This window comes from Tinamus guttatus, unplaced genomic scaffold (assembly GCF_059628265.1).
Source record: "Tinamus guttatus ecotype Peru unplaced genomic scaffold, ASM5962826v1 Tinamus_guttatus_pri_ptg000628l, whole genome shotgun sequence".
Classification (NCBI taxonomy): Eukaryota; Metazoa; Chordata; class Aves; order Tinamiformes; family Tinamidae; genus Tinamus; species Tinamus guttatus.
Window position 1 is genome coordinate 408942 of NW_028289162.1, and position 21781 is coordinate 430722.

The 21781-nt window shown below is 42.2% G+C and overlaps 1 protein-coding gene across 1 annotated transcript in view; it reads left to right on the top strand.

Annotated features, from left to right (window-relative positions):
- Positions 1-8860: 8860 nt before the first annotated feature.
- The window catches only part of MED13L (mediator complex subunit 13L), a 177858-nt gene continuing 164937 nt past the window's right edge, over positions 8861-21781 (top strand). The window contains exon 1 of the mRNA XM_088535278.1: positions 8861-8982. Within this exon, the coding sequence (XP_088391404.1) occupies positions 8911-8982 (72 nt within the window). The 5' untranslated portion in view covers positions 8861-8910. The remainder of the gene's footprint in view (positions 8983-21781) is intronic.

The following is a 21781-nucleotide window of genomic DNA, read 5'->3' on the forward strand; positions in this document are numbered from 1 at the left end:
GGAGTCTGTGGAAGTCCCATGTCTCTAATTCTGTTTTCCATTCTCATAATTCCAGCAAAAGCTCTCAGCACAACATTTATCCACAGTTGATGGACCGCTGAGTGCTTACAACTGAAGAAAATGTACATCAAAGTATCCAGTAAATTATTTTAATAGTTGAGTCTTTCACAGAGCAAGCATCACCTTTCGTACATTTTGTTTTCTATAAAAACACAGTTTATATGTGCTTCAAGAGCGAGTTTAGCTATGGCTCACCGATTGTTTTGATTTATATTTCTTATAATTGAGCCATAAGTGAACTTGACAGCTTTGTGACCAAAGGCAAGTCCTGATGCTCAGGCTGCAGAACAAAGGGGCCTTAATGAGGCCAGAGCAGTAACAGTATAAAACAGAACAGTTCTTATTCCATGTCGTTCTTCCCAATGGGCCTCGAGTAGGCCCTGGCGCACACTCTGGTTTGGAACGGGCTGGGGGACAGAAGGGTCGTTGCCTGCAGTCTACGAACTGTGGGTAATATCGAAACCATTACAGACCCCGAGAAGAGCGCGCAGGCTCAGAGCGGGGCACGGCCGCGGCCTTGACACTTCTGTCGTACCCCTGGCCTGACTCGCTAGGGTAGTTTTTTGGTGAGTTTATTTTCAGTGATAGAAGTTTCAACCTTAATCTCTCTTTAGATGGTGATGCCCAAGACAAGAGTATCTATTTCAAGTATTTCAGACTGGCTTCTCTTCATCTCATAAATACTCGGTGACTGCTTGTTTTGTTCAGGATATAGCAGGAACAGCTGCACGCTCCTTTTCGGATACCAAGCTTGTTGTTTATTCTGTTCCCACACCAGTTTGCAACATAAGCTCTTTACTCTCAGAAACTGAGAAGTGCAAAATGCCAGTGCTGCATTAAGAAAGACTTTTAATGGTAAGAAAAACAAGTCTAGACAAAAGAGGAGGGAATATTAAATAGTGCCTCTGACAACTTGAATATAAGTGGTATAAATAAACGTTAATAATAATAATAATATATATAAATGTAATATATATGTGTGTTTTTATATATATATGTACAATTAAACCTTATATTTTTTTGCTTTCTTATGAAGAATCTAAACAATGATTGCTAAAGGCCTGAAGTTTTAGAACTATTTAGGATGAATTTATCATACATTTTCAGACTGAGGCAGCTATTTCCATATATCTATATATAAGTGCTCTAGACAGAGCTGATACTCTTTTCTTTCTTCTAAAGGACACTATTTTTCTTTCTTTCAATAAATGCAATCAAAATAGCCAAACCACGGTTATAAGAATGTATTAAACTCAACTCTCACTGAGCTTTTATTCCCTTATAACTGAAGAAGGGGGCCCCCAGTGTAATTCTCTGTCATTACTCTAAGAGCAAAATAACCTGTAGCTGAGAGTTATCTCCTCCTTTTTCTAGATCATAATGGTAGCAAAATCTTTTCTATTTAAATCTGTTTGAGTGTTCTTAGTTCCTACGTATTGCTTCACTTTGCAGAAGGATTTTAGTATCCATTAGATGAATTTAAAACAACAACTTGGAAATTACACATTTTGCAGCAAGAAAAACGTAATAATTCTAGAAAAAAAAAGAGAAAGAATAAATATTTGAAGGGTAGAGTTAGAAGGCAGACACAGAAGACAAAGAGAAATCAGAAACCCATTGCAGAAACATTAGTCCAGGCTCTACTATGGTCAGTGATCACACACAATAAGTCACATTTTAAATTTATCTGTGTTATAACAGAGCTAGTGTCTATGGCACAAAAATGGTGTGAAAAACAACCAGCATTTCCTAGGACTCCCTACCAACTCTTTAAATTCTCTTTTTCTGCTACAGTTAACCAAAATTACTTTTAGAATTAATAAGTGATTTTGGATTCACAAAATTAATTTGCCACTTGGCTGTAATTTTCCTCACTTTGTTAGAAAGGCCATATTAACTTTGGCAGATTTTTTTTCTTTCTTAATTCTGAGGTGCAGAGTAAATCTCACAAGCTTGAAGGGTATGTCCACATACATTTCAGGGCAATATTTTGCAATTCTTGTTTTAACAGCCATAAACACCTTCTGATACCAATGGGGAAGAGGACTTTAATTCAGATGAAATAAGATTCTTCAGCACTAAAAACTGTACTCAGATTTATGGGGCAATTTCAATATTTGAGTTCCTATGCCAAAAGCTGCACATTCCCCCCATGCAGAGCCGGGTGTGGCCTGACTGGCTGCTTCCAAGGTCAGGCGCACCGAGCTGCATCACCCATCCACAGCTCCCCTGTCATCTATTCCAATAAAAAACCTTGGGGTTTTGTTCTCAAAATGTCTTTGCCAAATGTTATTTCTGTATTTATTTTGCCTTTTATCCTTAAATCTTTTATTTTTTTTCTCCCTTTGTAATATTTTTATCCTGCCTCTTATTTAACACCTTTTAATAAGCTGAATTCTTACCAAGCGAGCACAACAACATCTGAAAGATGAAATCTATCTCTTTGATGGTATGAAACCATGACGCAACAGGCCCACCTTCTGCCTAGAGGGCTAGTAGGAGCTTCATATTAGATTATTAAATCATTTAGAAACTCAGGTATGTTTATTCATAATGCAAGGTATCTGGCAGCCATCTCAATTCTTCCCTCTTCTGAGTGAAGAAATAATTCACAATTAAATTAGTATTTGCCATTTTGCTCTGCTAAAGCACTCTTTTATCCTGAGTAGTTTCATTTGTCCTTTTCTCCTCCTTTCTCCTGCTCTTTTTTTTTTTCTCCCCACAGGGGTCATTTCCTTCAATTCTACAGCTTATTTAAATGGGAATTCACAGTCGTGTCTCACACAAGCCAACGGGGCATGCCGATGCACCAAACCGATCCTCACCTCCCGTGGCCTTTGCAAGATCTTGCTGGCCAGTTTACTCCTGTAGCGAATTTCTGCTCTGTACACAGTAAGTTCTCGAAGACATACAGGTGACATACAGCACTCTCATTGTTTATTTTTAAAAAACAAGTGGAAACCTGCTACCAAAGATGTGCTATTTGGTCAAAAGAGATGTCATACAGAGGCCTGTCTAAAGCTTTTATTTTTAAACTTGCTTATTGCTGTTTTGGACAACTTTTATTTTTAGCATTACTTTCTCTTGAGAGCAACCGTTTGTGCTTTGCTCTGGTTTTCTTCATCCCTTCTAGTTATACCTGAAATATCATCTAAATATTACCATGGTGTGGGAAACAAATCACTCTGCTTCTCTACTCCTGAGCTACTTGCATCCTTCCATTCACAGATGCGTTTCTTGAGAGGTTCCTTGTCTTTTCTTGAATTGCTTGCGAACGCTTCAAATTTCACTTGGCTGAATATGGGCATGTTTTTCCTGACTGCCTCACATTTCTATCTCTAGCACATGCACCATCCTGTTAATATTGCTCTTTATAACCAGACAGCCACCTTTGACTCCTTCCTCTCCTTGGTGGGTTGTATCTCTGCTGGTATGGCTCTTCGCTGCTCCTGCCCAACACCCGCTGCTGCTTCATCCCGAACAGTAAGAGATAACCTTTTCTCTTTGCAGACTGTAAAACCCCATATCTCGTCTCCTCTGGCCTGCAACAGCTTTCTTTCCTGCCCCTCTTGTATCTTTTATAATTCAGAAAACAAGGAGCTGCTAAGATAATTTCTCTGCTTTTCTGATATAAGGATATGAGCCCTGTCCTTTAACTCCATGTATAGATTCACTTCTGTCTCACCACAGTAAGTTTAAATGTCCCCTTCTTGCCTATATGACTCACACATTTATTTAAGTCTCCTGTCTTTTCACTTTGCTAATGATACCAACTTCAGGTGATCTGAGTCTCCTGCACCAGCCTGCAGATTTCTTTCAACGCTATCTCAAAGGTGTGGAAAGGTGCCTCAAAATTGGCTTTCCAGGTCATTAACCTTTCCTCAAAGAAACCGCTCCCGAAGAGGTACTGTTGGTCCAGCATTCATAGGAACAGGGGGAGTTCTGGAGGGAGTTTTCAGGTATACAATTCTCTCAAGGTCTGTGTTGAAACAGTCACCTCTGCTGCATGCTTTTCTGAACCCCACCAAACCCTGAGCTGGTCACAGCTGTGTCTTAGCAGTAGTTTGTTCCCTAAATAGTCTCAGTGACAGCAGGATTTGCTTGAGTGAAGCTATCTATCTGTGAGGGCATGAGCAGGGCTGGAGGAGTCTTATGCTGTGCTTGCTCTGGGGTTGGTCTGCTGGAATGTCTGGCACTGGCCTCGTCCTTGTCCTAGGTAGGAGAGAAAGTCCAATTCCACGATGTCCACAAAGGCTATTGCTGCTGCCAACTGAGATACTCAGTTGCTGCTGCTGAGATACTCAGGAGGGTAATGAAAAACATCTTGGGTGCTGTCAGCTGGGAAGGTTTGGGATCATGTACACTGCACTTGGCTTTCTCTTGTGTACTATGAAATACCCTGGGTTATTTGTTTTGGTTAAAAACCTACTTATCTGTGGTAGTTAGGTAGAGATGGTTATAAATGGGCTATGTGGGTCCGTCTTGCAATGCCTGTAGCTGGTGATGGTGAGAGGCTCCCTGTGACTCGCAGTCCTCGAGGTAGTCATTAGTAAGATATACAGCTGTGGGCCTGGTGAATAGCTTCTTTGCAAGCAATTTTTTATTATTTATTAAGCATAAGAACTATCACTTCAGAAATATAGCATCTTGTTTTAAATCTTAGGTAAATTTTTCTACTAGAAATAGAATAAGCTTGCTAATTAACCAGTACTATATCCTAATAAATTGTTTACAGGCAATCTGTAGGTTATCAGAGTTGTCCTTTATATATAAAAAAAATACATATATTATTTGGTGTGGTATGAACGTATGACTTTTTTATTTTGAATTTTATACTTAAACTAAATTCTGTTAAATTTTTTTTAAGTCAGTGAATTAGTTTTTTCCTTTTAAAGGTTTATGTTTGTGGTAGTGAGGGTTTTCCATTTAAAAGCAAAATCATTACAAGTTTTTATTCGTAAACATTGGAAGAAAAACAATAATTACATGTTGGATTAAAAAGCACTTAAGAAATGTAGGCAACCTCATAAAAAGCAGAAAACTAGGCTACTGGAAGCATTTCTGAAATTAGCTTGTTCAGGTGCCTTCTAGTCCAAGAACATGCAGTAAGAAACTACATAAATCATGGGCAAGGAATTTTTTTTTCCAGTTTTTAATAATCCTCAGGGAAATGATTCACTGGAAAGAGTTTATTTAAGAGGGATTTTTAGATAGAGAGAGAAAACAAGCAGGCTTTCTTTGTTCCCTTTTGACACATAAGTTACTTAAGGACCACTTGCTTCTGTTATGTGTGTAATTGGGGTCTCCGTGCTTCTCCCTCATCCCATCTTGCCCGTTATGGGATGCAGTGGTGTCTGAAGAGGAAAACTTAGAAAACAGTTTGAATGAGAGATAAGACAAACATTACTCATACTGTAACAGCTAGAATTTGCGCTAATGAGTAATCATAATACGTAACTCAAATGCCATAAAAATTGGGAATTTTCTATTTTTTCTTCTTCTTCTTTTTAAAGCATCTCCTTCATCAATAAAATAAAAATTATCACAGTTTACCTGAAACTTTCAACAAGTCTTTCAGTTATACTGAGCAAGCTCAAACATTTATGTTCCTAGAGGATAAAAACCCAACAATAATAAATACAAATATAAATAGGATGAAAATGAACCTTTTATCTTTCATATGAAAAGCTCACATTTTTCATATTGTATTGTAGATTCAGGTTAGTAGAGTCCTTCATTTTATACATTAATAAAAACAAATTTAAAAAACAAAATTTGATGAGGGCAATACAAGATTAATTTTGTTTTGTTACTTTAATTGCAGTACTCCTTCAAGTAATTTGTAGTGACTGTGCCTTTGTAAAACCTGGATGTTAAAGGTGAGTCAAATTTCTCTGAAGTTTGGAAAACCTCCTGGAGAAATAAATTGAGATGTAAAACTATGCAAAATCAGTGCTATAGATACCATTGCTTTATTTCGTCTTAGTTTTGGCCATTCCTTTAGCTGGAAATGACCTATCCTGGACAGGAAATTCAAACACTGCTTCTTTTGGCACTTCCCAAAGTTGGCCCAACTCCGATTCTGTTTCTGGTGTTGGAAGGGCCAAACTTGGCCCAACCAGAGCTGGGAGAGCCCTGTCTGAAGCCGGCCCTCAAGTAGATGTGTCCTCCAGTAAATATCCTGGTTGTTCACTTGTGGTACTTGGAAGTACTGCAGAGTTGGTGTGCTTTAAGATAAAATAAACCCAAACAATTGCTTGCCATTTTAGCTTTGCTTTAGCCTCCTGACAACTTCATTTCTTCCTCCATGATTAGTTTGAAGTGTAAGCAACACCTGCTGGTGAGAACAAGGTCTGTGAACTTGCTGAGCCATCCTCCTGGAAGAACAGGTTTCATCAGTGCTGTAAGCTCTGGATATGTCATTCTAGAATAAAATAATCTTGAAAATCAGCCTTCGGAAACTGAGTTTGGAAGGGGTCTGTAAGGGCAGGTAACTGGCTCCTTTGCAGAGGGGTCTCCAGTGGTGAAGACCAAGTGTGAAGCAGCTGGTTTCCAGGAGCCTGGAAGCCACTTGGGGCTTCTGCAAGGCCGGATTTGCAGCTAGCAGGTTCCTGTATTGGCAAAACTACTTTAAAAGTTCACATATCTTGCTATTAAAGAAAAATAGCTGCTTGGTTAAAGTAGAAAATCCAACGTCAATATGTTCATTGATCATTTTTTAAAGAGCAGCAAAAGAAAACAGAGAATAAACGCAAATAGCCTGAGCTGGGGAACACGTTCCACCACATACCATGCAGGGTAATTACGCATGGGCAAGTATCCCTTCGGCTTCTATATGATATCTGTAAGTGCAACAATTTCTGTTTCAGGTCACACTTACTGTAAAAGGACAAGGAGGGACCTTTTGAGTTTGGTACAGTGGAGTGAATGATGAGGCTGCAGTGTTTTCCTGCAGCTGTGCTAACTGAAGCACAATGTGAAATCAAGTAACTGCCAAACTATTTTCATTAAGAATCCCTTAAAATGACCACAGCAGCGGCACATGAGTACAGCACCATTTTGTCTTATGAAGATCCCTGTGAATCAGCTGTTCAGGCCTGGCATGGGGCTGTTGTCCCCAAAATAGCAGGGATACCTTTTATAAAGTGCTTGCTGCACCCACAGCATTACTTAATGCCAGGATGGGTACCTGGTGTTGTGGTACGCTTAGGAAGAACTGTGTTGTTTTAATAGGAAAAGATGTGTTTTTTAAACTCTGTGGGTTATCACATATTTCTTGACACATTCTCAAGTGCCAGGTTGTGCTCTGTGTTTTTTAAGACTTGGAGCCAAAGGAAAGTGGAGGGATATGGTCCTAGGTGTCCCAGTCTCCTGATTCGGGCTGGCTTCCTGATCATGAAGCAAAGTCAGCTCAGCCCCTTGATGCTTAAAAAGAGAGAGAAAAGAGAGAGGAAAAAAAAGTAACTAAAAGTAGTAGTGTTTTTTTGGACATGGTGGAACTTTTCCTGCGGCCCGAACGCTGTGGCTCTATGCCCATGGGGTGGCTGAGCAGCCGCAAGGCCTGGGAGACCTGTCCCTGTGACGGGGGTCCCCTCGGGCCCCATTCAGGCCACAGCAGCAATGCTAATCGCTCTAATTTATTGCACAGAAAATTGCCCCTGCAGATGCCTGAGCAAGATAAGAGCCACAAGGGAAGCTGCCGAGCACCGAGGGAGACATTTTTCCACCGAATGGAGTGGACGCGTCACGCTCTGTGTTGACATCTGAGGTGATTTTTGGTCCTTTGAGCAGCATCTTAGCTGAGGTAGTGACTGAGGAATTGGGGCCTGTGAGTGACTGCAGACCCAGACAGGGAGCATCCAAGCAGCAGCAGCCTGAAATACTGCTCAGAATTGCGTGTTTGAACACAACTTGGGCTGCTTATTCTTTGCTTTGTAACTAAGAAAACATTTCAGGGTATTTTAAGGTACTTCTGTGAAACTCTTTTACAGTGAACTATACCCAGTGTGTGCGAGGCACGTCTGCAGATGGAACAAACGTGTGGAAATGTTTTGGGATTTCAGATGTAGGGGTAATCCCAGCGTGTGAGAGCGGAGGTGGCAGCGCTGCCCCCTGCGCGCTCCCGCTGCGCCTCCCATCGGAGCAGCGCCGGGGCCGCCCCCGCGAGGCGAGGAGGCGGCCGCGGCCTCAGCGCGCGCCCCCGTCCGCTCCCGCGCGCCCCCAGCGGGCGCCGCGGCGAGGCGGGGAGGGAGGGCGCCCCCGGCGCCGGCGCCACCGCCCCTCCGCCGCGCGTCACGTGGGGCGGCGGCGGCCAATGGCGAGGCGCGCCGCGCCTGGCGGCCGCCATTGCTGTCAGAGCGGCGGCGGCGGCGGCTGTGTGAGGCGGAGCGGGCGAGCGGGGCCGCTGCGCGGGCAGCGCCGCGCGCACCGCGCCGGGACGCGCCCGCGCTCCCTCCTTCCTGCCTCCCGCCGCGCCGCGGGGCTGCCGCCCGCCGGTCCGCCGCGTGAACGAGGAGGAAAACAGCGTTGAGGCACAGCCAGCGGCGGCAGCCGCGAGGGGCGGCCGGGCGGGGACCGGCGCCGCGCGCAGGGGAGGGGACACGGCGGCCGCGCCGCGCAGCGCCCCCCTCGCCTTCCCGCCGAGCGGCCGCGCCCGCAGCCAGCGGCCCCCGCCGCCCTCGGCGCGGCCCGGCCGCCTGAGGAGCCGCGGAGCCGCCGCCCGGCGCCGCCTGCCGGCCGGGGGCAGCGGCGCGGCGGCCTCGAGGAGCCGCGGGTGCGCGGCTCTGCCCGCCGGGCCCGGCGCGGCCCTCCAGACATGCCCCGCTCTGGCGACGCGGCTCGCCGAGGACCATGACTGCGGCGGCCAACTGGGTGGCGAACGGGGCGAGCCTGGAGGACTGTCACTCCAACCTCTTCTCGCTGGTGAGTGCGCGCGGGCCCTGCGGGGATTTATAGCCCGGGCCGCGGGTCTGCCTCCGCGCTGGCCCCTCCCCCGGCGCTGCCGCCGCCAGCGCGCGACCGCCCCGGCCCCGGCGCCGCTTTGTGCCCGCGGCGGCGCGGGCGCTGCTGCCCGCCGCGCACAATGGAAATCGCCATTTCGGCGGCGGCCGCCGCTCCGCGCGGCCCCTCGGGCTCACCCCTGCGCTCGTGCCGCTGAACGCCGGCTCTTCTCCGTTCGCGCTACGCTCTTTGTTTTTTGCGTAGGTTATGCTTGATGTGCATCGATTTCGATATTTATGTATTGTTTTTCTTCTCGGGAGACAAGCGGTGGTTGAAGGCGTAGCGCCCTGGGTGGCTCGGTAACGCGGCTGCTGTCATCTCTCCTGCTCAGGGGCTGCCAACTCTGTCCTTGGGTTGCATGGCTTAATCCCACAAAAATTGCGGTGTTGGCTGTGGTCACAGGTCTGTAGGCTGAACAGGAACTAGGGAAACAAGGTGCTTCCGCGGGAAGGCAGTGTCACTTGGAAATGTCTGGCTTTATTTTTTACCTGCCACCTGCAGCAGCCTTAGCCCTTCTGGCCAGAGCAGAGCCGAGGGGGCTCGAGGTCCCCAGCGATTCCCCTGGTGCTGCCGGGGCCAGTGTCCAGGGGTAGGAGGGATTTATATGTATATCATGGTATAGTTGAAACAAAAACTTGCATTGTAGGTTTGGGGGGAAAACGCTCAAAAGGTTTGTGGTGGATAAAAACCCTCTGCCCTCCCCCAAGGTGCTGGGGGAATCGGCAAGTGGGTGCGTGTGTTTATGTTCCTTTCTTCTTCCAATAGAAAGGTAAGGACTGTTATTGCCTTTATAGGAGTTGAGGGAAACAGAAAGTGAATTCAAAATGCAAATGCTGAATCTTTTTGCTGTGCGGTAGCCTGTCATTCTTCTGCCTCTGTTTTCTTTAATATGTATACGCTTATTTGGCTTGTATTTGCTAAATGTCTGGGACAAGGGCCATAGTCTATGTCTATATGCCCTGCTAGAAAACTGACCCGGGGACACTTATGTGAGAATAAATCAAATTCTCATTTTGGCTTTTTATTGAACTGTTATGCATTGTTTAAACTCATGTTTACATTTCTGCTTGTGATAGCTTTTTATGAGTATATGGGAATGCTATATGTGTGGAGATACAGGAGCAGTAATGGTGACTTTGAATATGCTGCTCTTACATGCTAAGAAAAATAAAACAATAAGCATGAGGGAAACAGTTGTATGTGATTGTAAGAGCAAGATAACAGATAGTCTTTCAGGAAAAAAATCAGTTTGTGCAGTCCCTATTAATTAATGGAAAATTGATTAGCATTTTTTGAGAAGCATAACTTTGCATGTAGTTGGAATTTGCAGATCTGTCACTGCTGAAATAATGTTGGTGTGCAATTAGCATGGACTGTAACTTATTGCATGGTTATTGTGGTTTGGTCTGATTTTTTTTTCTTTCACTTTGCTGGGCTGAGGGAATGTTTTAGAAAAATTTTAAATGCACGTGCAATGCTGGTGAAATAGATTTTGCAGATTTTTCTTGGGAGCGTTTTAATAATGGGTCTAATCTGCAACCCTAAAACTCCCATGTTATTTTGTGGGATGTATCCATACCTTTAAGGTGGTGCTATGTATGAAACTGTAATAGTTTTCTGCTGTTGTTGTTTTCTGGATCTACTTGCAAAAAAAAATCCTGATTAAAATAATATTTGTTTGAGCACTTCAACACAAATACAATGACTGTTGGGGTGACTTATTTCCCTTATGTTGCTGTTCGTGAGGCCATATGTGTTGCTGAAAGTCTTAGTGCATTGAGAAGGGAAATAACAAATGTAAATACCCGTCTGAGAGTGTTGACCCTTTGAACTCAAATTGTCATATTCATTTCAAAATCTACAGTGTATTAAAGCTACAGTAGTGTGGATTACTAGTTAAAGAAACTCCTGCTAATTACTTTTTCAATACAACAGAACCAAAACATGCCCAAACTAATCAGCTGCTAATGGGAAATCATTCATTCCTCAGGAATGTGGTGGATTATGAAGCTGTGCTGAACTGATTCTACTGCTAGAATTGACTGTTAAATTTTTATCTCGGGCTTTGTGTGGGGCTCGAGACAAAAAGTGATGTTCTTGGCTGCCGAATTCTGCTTCTGAAACAGTAATAATCTGCTGTGATTCTCCTTTCCTATTTCTGTGTAGTGTTTCTTCCCACAGCCGATCATTTGACTTAAGAAGGGGCGATCTTCTCCAAGCCCAACAAAGGTGGAGCTTTGTCGTGGTGCCTGCAATAGGGGTTTGAGTTAGTTTAGCACTTTGGGGTTTTAGCTTATTTATTCTGTCAGTTGTAGATGGTCGTTAAGGCAATAGACAGACAACACTGTTTCTTGTCTCTTTTGATGTATTTTCTAAAAGGTTAAGGTTTTAAAGATGGCTTTTAATATGCAGGTGGTGAATGTGATCGTGACCTCTAGTAGTTACAGTTTGGTGAAATGTCACCCCATTTCAGCGTGGTGATTGATGGGGTTGTCGCCTGCCTTGTGTTTTGCCCTATACCGAGGCAGGGTCACAGAGCCAGCCCAGAAATTGGTTAATGTTTGTATGCATTGTTAAGCCAGAGCTTACACAAAGAAGCCTGGAACTTTACTCCAAATGCAGTATTTTCAAGTGAGATGATACAATGAAGCGCCACTTTGTATAACAATAATCAGACTATGTCTCGGATAGAAACTTTTGTTGTTTATTTTGTTATACCTCCTGTTGATTAGTAGGCTTGCTCCTTAAAAAAAGGTTTTCTGTCCAAAGTTCCTTATTTCCAGTGCAACTTCGGAAGAAATTATATTTATACTAATTTTAGTTTTGCAGTAGTCAAAATGTCTGCTACTGCTTCTGGAAAAAAAAGTTTTTATTAGAACAGTATTTAATAAGCTATTGTTAAAGTCTGGTTTATTTAAACACTAATTAAGAGTTGGCCAACACTTGTTTAGGGAGAAAATGTTCTGAGGTAACATGCTCTGTATTAAAACTTTATGCCAAGGTAGCAAAGCATTTTCCTGTGAATAACCTTTAGTCATAGAAGTAGTCTTACTGAAATGAATGGAATTTTTCCTGTGAGTAATGGTTCATCATGTGAAGGGGAGGGCTTGCACCAAGCATGAAGATGTTTCTTCAACTGGCTGGCTCATCTGCCATCCATGTCCCTGAAGACTAGAGCTCCACAGTGTTGCATATAATAGTAAGAATGGTCAGCATAGGGTGTCAGGAAGGACCAAATGTTTGGACTAGTTTTAAGGGGATGGAAGATTAGATATCTTATGAGTCAAAGTCCTCAGGAGTCAAGGTGTTGTGTGGTTGGAATGTGATAGAGGCTTAAAAATCCTTCGTGTGAAGGCGGTGACTCGGTGACAAATATTCCTTTCTCTTTTGGTAACAGTATTAGTGGCTATCCTATATATTGGGATAGTGGCTATTGGGAAACTAATTCAAAACAAAAGTTTTTTTTGTATGCAGTAATACGATGTGCCCATAGGACCTTTGAAGTATTAAATGTGGGAATGGGCTCTTAAAACACCTGCCAAATTCATAGAGGAATTAATTACAGAGTATTTGGCATGGAAGTCTCACCTTCCCGTGGAAGAGCAGGTGTGGCGCGTACCAAGTTCAGATGTGGTTGGTAAATTACAATTACAACAGCAATGCAGCCTGCCCCAAATGCCCATGCTGTGGTGATTCATACGGGATTTGATAGAATCCTGGCTGTTTGGAGCACTCGCTTCAAGGCAGCTTTCTCCTGTAGGAAAACATAGGTAGTAGGTAGATTGCTGTTGTTGTTTCAGTTAATATTCAGGGGCAAATTTACAGATCAAATGGCCACTATGCTGTGATTTTTTTTTTCCCAGCTTGCAAGCAGTAACAGAAGTTGTTGACATACACCATTATATGTTGCCATTTTCCTAATGAAACTGAAGGGAGTCAAGGAAATCTGAGATGACAACTGAATTATTGTCTTAAAGATTTCTTGTGCTACCAGAAAGGGAAGATTAGGATCATAGGCATCGATTCTGAGGGTTTCTTTGGTATTGCATAATTATCAGTAAAGGACTTTATAGTAAATGGTTGATTGCTCAACCAAATCTTTAAGTAGTAGTAGTAGTAAATTAACCAGTAGTCGTTCTTGCTTATTTTATTAGCATAAATGCAGTGCTCCAAGCAGTAGGCTGTGACTTTGGCATGCACTATATTGCATCACTACATCAGAGACTGCTTTCTTGATGTGTAGGTTTGAATTTACGTACATATTTTTTTAGGAACTTAAAACTTCTCAAATTCTCCAAAAATGTTTGATCCTTTTAGTTATGTACATCTCGAATTTTAGATAGAAGTAGAAAGGTTGCATTAGTTAGTTTGCTCACTTCCTGCTAAGAAAATATCATTTTAAGTTCTAAGTATCTTTAGTGAGAGGCTTTTCTTATGTGCTGTCAGTATGTGTTTAGCAGTTTAGTGGGTATCTGCCAGGGTGTCAATTTAAAGAAAGTGAGCCTAGATTTGCAAAAAGGTTGGGAGTAGCAGTGTTCAATACCTTCAGCTTGCCCGGCTTTGGGAGGAGAATTAATGAATATGTTAGGTAACTAACCTTTCCTGAACGTTGCGTAAGGAAGATGAGGTGCGTGGGAGTGGCGTTTGCCGTGCAGGACAAAATGTACGGAGAATCCCGAGCCAGCCCCTAGGAAACAACCTGAATGAGGGTTTCTGCAAGTCTTGAGTAGTTTCTGACTGTGCTTCTCTGCTAAAGCAGGAATCCTTGTCCAACGACCATGTTCTGCTTTTCCATGGCAAAGTGACTGCTGGTGGGAGGGCTGTTGTATTAGTATGGCTAAGAAAATATTTCAGTATTAGATGTAAGGTCTAGATCTTAGAACCAAACAAAATTCCTAGGTAACTGATGTGGGGTGTTTTTGTGTGTGTGTGTGTGTTTTTTTTTTTTTTTTTTTTAATTGCTCTTTCTATAGTACTGTCTGCAACTACATAAAATATCTAGATTTTTCAATACAACTTGTGCAGGATTGACAAACCTCCAGTTCTCTGAAACATTTTGAACTTGATTTTTCCCTTCGGCTTCCCTTCCACACTTCCTCATGTGGAACAGATTAAAGAGGAAGCTCTTTAATCTCATTTGTAGACCTTTCTTCTCTCTCTCTCTCTCTCTCTCTCTCTCTGTGTGTGTGTTTCCCCCCCCCCGCCTTTTTCCTCCTCCTTGACAGTACAATTACTTTGGAAAAAATCTATAGTACCTGAGGTTCTTGACCTAAGGGGGAGAAGTGTCCTCTGCTGAATGTGTTATCTTGATGGTCTTAGGTTGCTAGCTGAAGAAAGAATGTTTATTGATGTTTTTATTTTTGATCTCTGATCATTCACAGAAGTTATGCCTGGGTAAATATATGTCTGTGCATATACACTGTTTTTTAAAATGTCTAAAAATAAGTGTTGCTGAAATGTCATACTTAGTACCAAGTTGAACACTTATGCTTATTTGAAGCCTTTGGATTGCTAGATGAGAATTCCTAACTGTCAGCTCCACTTTTCAGTGATGTCTGTTGAGAACAGAGTGCTGCGTGCCCCTTGGTGTGTTTCGGAGGTTGCCTTAGTTAAGGCACCATCCTTTTATCTGGGTTTGGCTCGAGCACTGAGCCTCCTGCTCCAGTTTTGCTCTCCCATCCTCTCGCTGGAACCACATCGTGCCCCTCTCTGCTTTCTTTCCCTGTTGTGCCCTTGCTGTTGCATTGCTTCTACGTTACATGATTTTACTTCTGAGGCCTTTGTGGGTGATTCCTTGTCTGCCTTTTATTTTTATTCAGTACTGTGAGACCAGCTCCTAATAGAGGCCAGTATAATTAAACTATAAATTACAACTTCTGTTTTTCTAGCTGCTACTCCCTGTCTGGGAAAGGTTCCCAGCTGCCATCCCAGACCTTCTACCTTCCTCTTCTGCACAGGCTTCCCCAGACTTATTTGTAGCCGAGCAGCCGCTTGGTCTTTCAAGACAGTTGCCTTTAAGGCTGACCACAACAGTTCCAGATTCAGTCAAGACTGTGTGTTGATTGCTGTTCTGTGGGCATGTTGTGCTTTTCTTTGTGTGGGGTGTAGCACGGTGGGATTTGGAGCTTGATGATGCTATGGTAACACAAACGCTATTAAAGAAATACTGCTCTGATTAGAAGCACGCTCATTTTAGTAATATCCTGCCAGTTCTAAAACTACACAAGTGCTTTCCATGGCCCAGCCCTTTATCTGGAGTGCATATTTGCATGTGGGCATCAGTCTTCCTCAGCCAAAGATTGTATAATCTGTTCATGTTAAACATTAGGTATTGCTTTAAAAATAACTCTTCTTTACTTTGGTTCCCCAACACCAACTGGTAGTTTCAAAGAGAAACCATCTAATAAAAGTATCCTGCTGTAGCAGACAGGGCAGGCAATACCACTGAAACACGGTGGTAGGTTCTCTCTGCACACGCAGGTGAAGAACATAGTGCGGGGAAAGACCTGTGCTGCGGTGGCCAACAGCTTTTGCCGCTTCCCGCCGCAGCTCCGGGTCGTCACGGAGCCGCGCAGTAGTGTGATCGCTGCGCAGTGAGAGTGACCTGTGTACATAACCACCTTGGTGCCTTGGAGGAAGTCTAGCTTTTCAGAAAGTGTTTTACATGGTGGAAAGATGTGTGTGTTTGCTTTCTTGCTTATTGCTAAATAAAGCTTCAAGTAATTTCCTTGAACTACGTGAACTCTTATGCCATTTTTACCTTGGTTCAAATACCTTGTAGGCATTTGGCTTCTCTCTCTCCTTTTTTGAGGGGGGAAGTTGTTGCTGATCAGCCTCTGAATTCACTGCACTGAGCAGAATCACAGTAGTGCGTGTGAAAATAGGATTTGAGCTTTTAGTTCCTTTCTCTTGATCGTTTGAAATGGAAAATAGTTGTACGTAGCCCATTGGTATTGGGCTTGTTGGCAATATTTACGTTTTTATGACTGATGAAGCCAAACATATACAAGACATTACTACACTCCTTAAGAAAGGGGACAAAGAAGCTCAATAAAGGAAAAAAGTGGACAGCCTTGTGAAATTAATTTTTAGTAATAGGTGGGAGACTGTTATTATTGTATCATCTCTCATGAAACATTTTCCTGTGTTTTCTTTAGTGAATTCTTAGTTGTTTAAGGAGAAGGAAATAAAAATGATCACTGAGTGAAGGGTGCTGTCTTTTCCTCATCATTCCCTGGTCACCACCAGTGTTTTTGGTTATTTCCTTTTATGTGTATGCTTGAATAATGTCTCGTTGAGTTCAGTTCTTAAATGCCCAAAATTGTCTCCTGCTAGGGTGGTGTCCTGTGTTTACAGGAATGACAGTAAGAAGGTTGGCAAAATGCATCTACATGGCTGGTCATGTTGTGGACTAATTTACTGCTTTCTGTATTGAGAGGTTCATGTGCAGGAATTCTTGAGTATTTTATTCTTTTTATTATTTATTTTTCCCTTTTTGAGGGCTAAGGGCTTTTGGCAGCCTGCCTCACAATTTGAGCTTTGTTTGATATCACTGCTCAAGACAATGTTGATTCTGGAGAACCCAGGCTGTCCAATTGTATTTCTATACAGTTCCTACCATCCTTGCTTGGAGCTAGGAATCTGTGCCAGGCCCGATGCAGGCAGTGCAGGTCAGTGATGGAAACATGCATAAAATGTCTGTGCGAACTGTTCTCGGTATTCACCAAATAATTCAGCTTAGATGTGGTATGCAGAAATGTTTTAGCTTTGAGCTTTTTGAAACAGTTTTCCATGCATAAGGAAGAAAAGGATCTGCATTTTTCTACCTTCTATCACAAATTTTATTTACTTGGATTGTTCCCTCCTCTACCCACATCCCTTTTTTATTTTCTTTTATTATTCTTTTTTTCTCTCTGTATGTTAGTACCTTTGGTTTGGGAAGCGTCGGATGGTCCGTTATATGATTTTAATGTTTTAAAATTCCATCCTTCCATGGAAAGAAAGGAGGAAGGAGAAAAAAAGAGAGAGAATTCCTTTATTTGGCTGAGAATTTGTTTAAAATTTAGCTCTCTGTTAGTGATTTCTCGTGTCAGTTTTTCATTTGTTGGACTATTTCGTCTTTGTAAGAGAGCATCTTGGGTCATTTGAGAAATGGGGAATTATTGGGTTCTAATTCTGCCTCTTTGAAGAGAACTTGCAGATTAAATCATTCACCCACCTCTGAGTGTTAATTTTTATTCATTTTTGGCATCTATTTAACAGATGCATTTAAAATGAAAATATTCCGGATTACATCACTCCTGGCATTTAGAAGGTGACCTAGACGCTTGCTTCAGCTGCTCAGTGCAGTGCCTCAGTGTTACCAGGAGAAAAAGGAGACCAAAATACTGTCCTCAAAGTCCTCTCCAGACAGGTGAGCAGTAGTGAGTACCTGGAGAAGAGTATAAGAATGAATCAGGCAAATAATAGTCATTCCCTCAAAGAATTTCACGGGCTTTAGGTATATTTGGTTGAGAGGTTTTTTGAACTAGACAAATGCTCAATAACATTATTTTTTTCCTTTTAAACTAAGACCTGTTTTTGGGGGGGACATTTGCACTGTTCTGATACAAGAAGTTCCGTAGCTTTGTTGTGTGATGAACCACGTAGTTTTGTTTTGAATTTGCTTTCTGTTGCTTTTGCTGGAAATGTTAAAATTGACTTTTTTTTTTTTTTTTTTCTCCTAGCCCTTATTTCTTTAGTAATTGTTTACCTGTAGCAGTGCTTTGGCTCTGGACCTGTGTGTTTACTTGGCTTCCTTAAGAGATCTTCTCAAGTGCTTGTTAGAAATCCCTATATACTTCATAGATAAAGTCTTCCATTTCCACACACTTTTTCTCTCCAGTGCAGGTTTATTTTAGCAATTCTGGATTACAGTTCTCTGAGCCATGGGCCCCAGAAAGATGCTGACTTTCAGTATTTCAGTGTGTGCTCATCCTGCTGCTTTCTGCTTCATTTTCTTTCATTTTAACATTTGATGCTGAATTTCTGTGACTCTTGGGAGACATATCTGCAATTTGGGCCTTCATATTAGATTACTCTTTCCTTTAGGCTTGCCCCTCAAACCGTCCTTGTTGGTATCTTCTGCATCTGCCAGAACTGTAGAAACTAAAGCATTAATGCTAGAGCCTTTTTATATTTTCCACTGGGAAAATTTGCCAACTTAAATTCCTTGCAAGACTGGTCTGACTGTTGTGCTTGCCTATGTTTGTGTGTGTGTGTGTGTGTGTGTGTGTGTGTGTATCTATTTAAATCCACTGATCTTTTCTAGCTGCTTACGTACCTCATACACAGAACTGCATTTCCATCTGTGAGAAGATAAAAATTACATTTGTCACTAGTGTTTATTTTTTAGACCAGCAAGTCTCATTGTGTTTTGTGGCCCTTAATGATGAGTATCCATAGACATGTATAATTTAGCTCTATATGGTTTAATTTGAGTTGGTCTGATCCTTCATACCATGATGTCCTATTTCAGAACTTCCCAGGCGCAGAGCTCCTTTAGAAAGACTTCTGGTAATAGTAATTTGGTTATAGCCAACGTATTTTGAGACTTGTCGAAGCACCATGAGGAAAAGATGACACACAAATGCCCTTGTGCTGTTGCTTGTCACACACAGCTCTGAATCACTAGCATTTAGGTGAGCATAATTTAGGTGGGGAGAGGAAGAGGGGAGCGTGTTGCAGCACCCAGCGCTGGGCTCCCATCAGGAATAAACGGGCTACAAAATAGCTTTCCCAATCTTCCTTCTAAAATGGCTGTTAGTGGCTCTTTTGTGCTTTTTCTAGACACTTGGCAGTGTCCTTCAGTAAGGAAAGATGGTAAGTCGATGCGTCATTCGGCTGTTGATCAGTTGCATATTAAGAATTTTATTAAGAATGATATTCAGCTCAGCTGTTTGAAGCATTAAGGATAGTGCAGTTTTTATATTGGCCATGTGAGGGCCATTTCAGTGTGTTTTTCATGTGTTCCTGATTTTAATTTTTATTATTGTTTGTGAATTCAGAATATAAAAAAGAAACAAAACTTTATGTATTTTAATGCTTTTGTCCCAGTCTCTTTTGCCTAACAGGAATGTCATATTGAACTTAAGACAGAGCTAGTTCATTTTATCGTGTGACCTTTCTCCATTGCTATCTGCTTCCTCCTGTTCTAAGGGGACTGAAGAGATAAGTGCTGGGGGGAAAGGAGCACAAACCCTTCTCCTTTGTGTGCATAGAGGGGAATGTTAATGCGTAACCTAGTGAATGATCTGATTTCAGGAGCCTGTGAATGGCTGAGGATGGTTGTTTTTATGTTTTCTAAGTCACGACAGTTGCACGGGAATAAAAGGCAGGTGAGAGCGGCTGCGGACAGCTCTTTCCACGTCTTTGCACTTACAGTGGAAAGCTGTGCATCCAAGAGGATGTCTTTCTGTGATTGTAGAAAGAAATAATTTGCTTCATAGCTCCAGTTTTTAGTCAAGAATTCTCTGTAGTTCCTTGGTATATTTTTTTCTTTTTCCCTTTGTTCTTCCTATTCACTGGGCAGGGACTTAAGCAGATGTTACTAAATAATTTATTTTAGTGGGAGTAGGGGATGAGTTCTTGTGCAGTGTGTGGTAGCATTTCCCTCCTCCTCCCTTCTTTGGAAGCATTTATATTTGTAGACTGTTTTTCAGTCTTTCTGTCTGTCCATCCGTTTGTCCTTCCTTTTTAGTGAGGTGTATCAAAATCGCATAAAATTTGTCTGGTATGTAAATTGAGTAGACATGTGAAATGATATTTTGTTGCTCTATGATGATGATGTAGTGAAATAGAGCACTGTAACCAAAACAGATGGTGCTAATCTTGAATCTGTCTGCAAGATCTTATAGCATTTAATTAAAATGGTGGTGTAATTCCCATGACACCTTTAACTACAGTTTAAATTCCTGGACTAGGAACTGAGGGCTTTCTTATGTAGCTCTTTACTCGTGTAAGTGGTCCTTAGTATGAGTCTCCAGTGGCTTCAGAATAACTACTTGAATGAAGATTCCCTGAGATCAGATCCAGTAAAATTGGCAAATATATACACACATTCAAATTTAGAAGTGTAAATTCAACTAAATTAGCAACTCCTGTTCCTTGCACAGAATTGAAGAAAAATTGGAGCATTGTTTTTGCACCTAACTTCAGAGTCTAGAAAATAAAGAATTTCAGGATACCCTGATCAATTTAACATCTTTCCACATGTGAAGGGCATATGCTGTGGTCATACAATTACATAACATGTTTTTCCCAGGACTGTTGTATCAGTTGTGTTTTGGATAGATGGAGTGAAGGGGCTGTTATCCAATATTCCACTTTATCTTCCAGTGCACATCCCAGTCTGGTTTTGTACTCTGTCAGGATTTTTCACTGAATATGGATCTTACTGGGTTTCATTAAGTTTTTCTTCATTGGTGTTTGTAACCATATGAGTTGTTACAAACAGTGGGGAATGCTTTCAGCTGCTTTGAGAGAAATGTGTCATCGCTTAAAGATGGTGTGCTGTAGATAGCTCATTAATTTTTATGTTCTCTGTTAATTGAAACCTGCTTTTACCAGTACATGACTGAAGAGTGAAGATATCTTGCATTATTATCTGAAGAGAGAGAAACTTATGTTTGAAGCACTGATTTATTTCCTTGAAGTCCAGGTTTCTGTCCAAAAGGGTGCTAAGTATTTTTATACTTTTTTCATCCTCCTCTGGGTAGGAGAACTGTGAAGAATAAAATGATTCAAACCACCGTGATGCAAGTCCTCAAGAAAGCCAGGGTTGGAGCCGAGTGGCTTGGTGATATCTAGTTCTTTTGCTCATAAGAGCTTCCAAGGGTTTTCTGTATATCCTTACTTATGTGGATGTAAGCCGTTTTTTCCACATGCCAAGCCCTGAATCCTTCTTGGCTTTTCCCATCCTTAGGTACTATGCGAGGCAAGAAAAATAGTAGTTGATTACATTAAAAATGATGACTAAAACTTAGAGAAAGATACAGTTATGCAGAAATCACTTTGCTCTACACACAGTGTAAATATTTCTCAAACTCCAGATGTTCTGCTGCATCTGCCTTCTCATATAACCCCTTCAAGGGGCTCGTCTGGCGCAGCTTCTTGATTAGGTCTCTGGATTTCCTGTACAACACAGAGCCCAAGAACATTTCGTGGAGCTAAGCGAGGAGGAGGAGGGAGATCCATTGTGCGAGGACTGCGGAAAAGAGTCACAGTGACTACACAGCACTAATTAAATCTTCAGGGTTGCTGGTCGCCAGCCAGGGCCAGGTTGTGCTCTGTGAAATGGGACTGGGGAATTGTGGCTTTTAGCAGCCTGACCTCTGCCCATCTGGATGGTGTTTTGAGAGCTGCAAAAGATCCTTCCTGCCTGTCGAGTATTCTGGTTTGAGCTGTGGTGGTGACGGGGGGACGGACAGCTTGGGTTTCTATCTATTGGGCATTTACAGCTCTACGTTCTGTCCTGGAATTAAAACGGCCAAGACCTGCAGCCGTTGTGGGTCGAAGTGGAGGTGTCTGTGTTTAACACAGCAGTCTAATAGTTGTTAGAAAGAGTGAAGAAATTGTTCACTTGCATCCTCTCTGTCTTCCTCTTGCTTTTTATATGGGAGATGGGATTTGAAGGCTCTTTGAAGGCTCTCTTTTGAGGCTGTTTCATCCTGCTGAGTCTAAT